At 34.2% G+C, this 6,000-nt stretch overlaps 1 protein-coding gene across 1 annotated transcript in view; it reads right to left on the bottom strand.

Annotated features, from left to right (window-relative positions):
* Nucleotides 1-1,187: 1,187 nt before the first annotated feature.
* CLASP1 (cytoplasmic linker associated protein 1) overlaps nucleotides 1,188-6,000 on the bottom strand; it is a 324,204-nt gene continuing 319,391 nt past the window's right edge. The window contains exon 41 of the mRNA XM_051985719.1: nucleotides 1,188-4,475. Coding sequence (XP_051841679.1) covers nucleotides 4,389-4,475 — 87 coding nt within the window. The 3' untranslated portion in view covers nucleotides 1,188-4,388. The remainder of the gene's footprint in view (nucleotides 4,476-6,000) is intronic.

The raw sequence follows: 6,000 nt of genomic DNA, 5'->3' as shown, positions 1-6,000 counted from the left end.
TTCAGTTTCCTGATTTTATGAAATAAATTATAAGTGTGAAGATTAGAATTTTCCCATTATAACTGGTGGTGGCAGAGTTTAGGCATGACTCAACTGTCCTTATTAGGCTACTGTTCTAGTTCTGGAGAAACCTCTGAGTTTGGAAATGAGCTGTTGATCTTGAGAATGTTTTATTTCATTTTAATCAGTAGATCAGATGTAAATGATATCTAAAATCCTGGGTTAAAGAGATAAAGAATTTTCCATATGCTAGGGATGGATGAAGGAAGTGGGCTGAGAATGGGGATGAAAGGGCAAACTTATTTTTCTCCAATACTGTATTGTGACATGGAAGTTAACACCGGAGTAATACTGAAAATTATGCCATCAGAACTCATTAGAAAGGCTTGACATATGGGCCTTGCAACAGGCAGGATAACAGCATATCTAGGATCAATCTAGATAAATTCAGAGAAATCTACCACATTTAATTCAAAGGTGACAAATTGTTTTGGCCTTGGCAATTCAGAAATAAATTTACTGAAGGGTTATTATTTATATTTGGGAGGGAATATCTATTCAGTAATGAAATCTTATTTGGGTACAGGATTTTAGAATTATATAAGTATATAGCTCCATTTAGAATTAGGATGGTACTGATTGGCTTTAAATCATAGATTGTTATTTAGTAGCAGTCAGAAGTAAAAACTGGGCCTCCCTCTGGAACCCCAGGATCAATACTTGTTTTATTACTGCATTTGTCTTGTTGCTTGCTTTACTTTCAGAAAGCTGAAGAATGGCTCGTTGTATGGCTATTCTTTGTGGTTCTTGTACAATGGATTTAAAGCTGGAAAGGCCGTTAGAAATCACCTAGTCAACCCTCCTATTTAACAGTCAAGAAAACGAACAGAGAAGTAAGATTCTTTGGACACAGATCAGATTGGTTCATTTTCTAGTTGGCCATGCTTATAGTCTTTTACCTAGGGGAATGTAGGATTTAAAGCTATATCCAAATTGACCTGAGATTCAAATGACACAAAGAAAATACTCTCTCCCTTAGAATTCATGAATTTCATCTGCTTTCATCTCTTTAAAAGAAAATACTCTTACAACCAGCCTAATCAAACTCTAAAGCCACATTTTGATTGTAGGGTAATATAGAACAAAGTTTGAACAACTTGGTGAAAAAGACACACAATCACAAGAAATTAAATGTAAGCTTTATTTATTCTAGGGCAAACTCAAAAGGGTTTTTTTGTCTTTTTTTTTTTTAGCAAATCCTATCACGTTAATGTTAACAAAAACATCTGTACATTTGCCATGATACACTTAAAAGTGAAACAAATATTAAGATATAAATACAGATATGGATGTAACATGACAAAAAGCAAAAAGTGTGTGTGTGTGTGTGTGTGTGTGTGTGTGTATGTATTTATGTATATGTGGGAAACCATGCGTGTGAACACACTGGAAACAAAACCATTCTGGTGGTTGTCATTTTTCATAGCTTTTCCTTTTTATTTCCAAACATTATTGTTAGCAAAGTCCGGCTGTAATTCGTAATTCTACAACGTTCTTTTTGCTGTCCTTTAATATGTAACATTATGCTTGATAAATAAAGGGTACTGGGTACTGGGGAAAGGAAAAGTAGTTTTTATATGACAAAGATGCAAGTTGCATTACTTATATAGATTACTGAGAAGCTAATAATAAGCAATAGAAAAGACAGTCTTGTATTATTGTCATTTGTCATCCAGCCAAGCACACATGGTGTACTTTGAGAAAGCCACATGCCTCAATACTTCTGCACTACATGAGAACTACAGTACTTAAAACCTGGAGGTGGGGGAATGGGGAATATGGATCAAGTGGTTTGCCCATGCCCTAACTTAGTGGTGTCAATAGCACAATGAATAGCAACCCCAAGGTCCAGAGGGTGATGGGCTCTTTCAGGGCATTGAAAATTCAGAGTTGGTAAGCAGGGGAGGCAAAGTTTCTGTTGAATTATTTTTCTTTCTTTTCTTGTTCTGTTCTTTCTTTTTTAAATAAGCGAGTGCCTCAAAGGACAGAAGAGGCAAGGAAAGGCAGCTACAGTTGTTGAAATTTGGCTGGGGCAGCCAGGCTCTGTTCTCACCTTCAGGATGATGTGATGGGCAGCATGCAGATTTGCTCTCCATGGTGTATATCAGAGTTTCCAGATCTGTAAGCCAAGAGACTTTGATGTATGCTGACAATTGATTGTACATTCTCTCTTTTTGGTAAGTTAAAGAGATTGAAGGTTATGCAAGTTCATGGCTAGCCCTTTGAGTACTACAAGGAAATTAGGCAACATTCAAGATACTTCCCAACTAAATGACAGAGGGGATGCAGGACTCTTTAAGGGAATAAGGGAAGGGAGGGAAAGGGAAACTTACTATATACATTATATTTAAATGAATTGATAAATAATCTAATCAGAATGTTTCTCTATGGTGCAACACATTCTACAGCAGAGAATCTTTGACTGACTTGTGTAGTGAAAGAAAAATCACATTAATGAATATCTGTCAACAAACAAAATATTATTTGATCAAGAAAGTAAGGCCTGGTCTCATATTTTGCAGCCCCAAATATGCCAATTATATTCAATCACATTTGTCTGTCACTGAAATTTTTTTTAGATGAATGATAAAATTTAACGCATTTAAGACAGCCATTATCACTCATTTTCAATAAGCATGCTTTAAAGTGGACAGATATTATAAAAGGATAAGAATTAACATTGTAAAAATCTTTCTCAGAAAATTTGGTTTTCCCCTTGTTGCTCTTTCCTAAAATAAATTATTATTTCAAGCAAATGGCAAGTGTTGATGAATCAGATGGAATATTTTTCACCACTAAATTCTAACAGGAGCAGCTATGTATTTCCTACATATTTAAATTACACTTTAGAAGTCCATCCTGTAGTGTGAAAACACTTGCTGCATTAGTTTATGGACATTACAGTGCATTCATTTTCAGTGCATACTATATGTCTTAATAAAATATCTAAAATAATTGTAGAATAAGGAAAAAGTTACACATTTTCTTCCACCTTCTATTCTATTATTACTCTGAATTCTAAACCAGTCAGGTAAGTTGTGGAGAGGGCTAACAGGGAGAATTGAAATTTTACCTCCTATAAGATTAATTTATTTTACTTGGAGTTAAATTTTAGGATCCCCTCCTTTTCACTATCACATACTATAATGGACATGCAATTTTTCTTGTCAGTGTTTATTTCAACAAATCATTAGAAAATAATTTTGGTTTAGAGAATGAAAAATGACTGAGTCATGATCTATTGAGTCGTGATCTATACTATCCCTATACACTCTGATTCTACCTAAAAAGAAAAGTCAAATTTTAAAATTCTGTAACTGTCATTACTCTATGAATTGAGAAAATTTTAATCTTGAAACTCTGGGATAAACTAAAGTCAAAAATAAAATGTCAAATATTAGTTGTCATTCTTCGATTTTTAAGGTCTCTAAATTTGTTCAATGGGTGATATTTAAATTATGTTTCTACAAAGATCCTGAGAATAAGATCTCCCCTACCATTCTTGCAAATAGAATTTCACTAAATGACTTCTTTTGTCTTACTCTGGCTTTTGTTTTTGAATTCAAATGAACTTTAAAATAGCTGTTAAGAAATTTTAAGCCCTGAAAACAGATATCGTAATTAAAGGAAGTAAGCTTTAACTTGAAGTCAACACTAAAGAGTCATCAGTTTTCAGAATCTACACTAAAAAGCTAGAGCGTGTTATATACAGCTAAAAGACTGAAAATGAAAACCTTCGGGGTGTTTAGCAGTTAACAGGGTAAAAGGCTGTTTTTAATTTTAAGTGTTTTCTAAAACATAATTCACATTTCAGCAGGATTCAAACAACAACTTAAATACACACACCATACCACTTTCATTGTTTCCTTTGTGAAAGGCGCAGAATCCAGCCAAGGGTCACACCCATAATGAAACAAAATATTATGAAGAAATTGACACGATCCTAAAACCTCAAGTCTGTATCAACTTAACTTAAAACAAATTAATCACTTTAGTTTAACCAAGAGGGGTTCATTGTTATAACACTGTGATCTAAACCCCCTTTTAAAGATTTCAGCAGGCTGCACAAACATATTATGGCTGTTTTTTTTTCCTCTTTTTTTTTTTTTTGTATGAAGACTGCAACACAGGCCTTGCTTCCTTTACATTCAATACCAATAAGATTCTACACAAAAGCTTGAAAGGACCAAAATACTGATTGCAATAAATATCTGTGTGGCCTCCTTGTACTGATTGGGCGTGCCAATGAAGAAAAGGGGAGAAGAAAGGTCTCAGAGAGGCACCACTGATTGCTTCTAAGTCTACACAAATAAGTCCAGATATTTCCATTAACTGTGCGTTGAAACATCTGATGATGAACTGCTGTTGCTATTGGTGGTTTGGGCCCTCTTTATATACAAATTTAATAGCTTCATCTGAAAAGAAAAGATAAGAATGAATTATCAGACAAAGTTTTAAAAATAGGTTATTTTACTAATGTAAACCTAACAGGCTCAAAGAAATCTCAAAACTATGAAGTTGAACCTCAGAATAAAACTATAAAATTCATGCTATTTAAACTATGATGAAAAACCAACATATTTTATCAAAGGAAGCATAGTAATTTAAAAATTACCTATGTACAAAAAAAATTTTTTAAACAACCTGAAAAACCAGAAAATTCTAAGTTATGCTAAGAAAGGTAAACAAGGATAGATGATGTAGACAAATATATCTGATCAAAACTACAGAGACCAGAGAACTCTGAAATCCCTAGTTCAAGGAAACAAACTAGAGTTGGGTAATAAAGCAATAGCTTTACAAATCTAAGTCTTCCATTCATTTTCTCTCTTCACCTGGGGTGATCACAACTATATGTGGCTTTTGTCAACAGGTGGAATTACCCTATCAGGCTTTTTAAACAGAAAAGACAAAAAAGTCAGAATCATAACTAAAATCCAAAAAGAATGAAAGTTTCATGTACTTTCTAGTTTTCACATAAATTTTGTGAAGCTATGATTGCCTAATGACAATACATGACATTTTTTTCCTTAGCTGAATGAAAAGTCTTTCTACTACCCTTTTCTCCATTGACTGGAATATATATATATATATATATTTTAACTTTTTATTGATAGAACCCATGCCAGGGTAATTTTTTACAGCATTATTCCTTGCATTCACTTCTGTTCTGATTTTTCCCCTCCCTTCCTCCACTCCCACCCCCAGATGGCAAGCAGTCCTTTCTTTACATGTTGAATAGGTTACAGTGGATTATATTTTTTTTTAAATTTCTGACTGGATGATTAGGTTACAGGGTATGGATATTTAAAGACCACAGGAGCTAGGCTCTGGATATATTCCACAGAATTTTCATGCCAAAATTTCAGAACAAGAAAGTAACAATCCTAGAGAAAGCCATCCACCCTTGTTATTTCTACATCCTTTTCTATTGACTTTTGGCAATCTAGCTTCTGACCTTGTCATTCACCTGAAACGGCCCTATTCAAAGTCACCCAGATCTCATCCTTGATATCTGTAGTACTGGACACTTCTGAACAAAACACCTCCTTTTCTGAGTGTTTTTGACTCTTTTTTCCCCCCTTGGTTTTCCTATCTATTTGGCTGCTGCTTCTCATCTGTATCATGCCCACCAGCTGTGGGAGTAACCCAAATATTCTGCCCAACACCCTCTTCTTTTTCTCTCTATTCTTTTGGTGACTTCATCAGCTCCCATAGATTTAATAATAACTATGCTGATAAATATAATCTATTTATCTGGCTCTTGTCTCTCCTGAGCTCTAGACCAGATTCATCAACTATGATTAGACAATTCAAACTGGATGTCTGTGGGTATCCAAAAGAGAATCCAATATCTGTCGAATATTCCCACCCCATCCCCCTTGAATAATCCTATTACTATAAAGCAATTAGTTGCTTAGGTTTTCAATGTTAGTATTA

This window comes from Antechinus flavipes, chromosome 3 (genome assembly GCF_016432865.1).
Source record: "Antechinus flavipes isolate AdamAnt ecotype Samford, QLD, Australia chromosome 3, AdamAnt_v2, whole genome shotgun sequence".
Lineage (NCBI taxonomy): Eukaryota > Metazoa > Chordata > Mammalia > Dasyuromorphia > Dasyuridae > Antechinus > Antechinus flavipes.
This window is presented reverse-complemented; position numbering and strand designations above follow the sequence as displayed.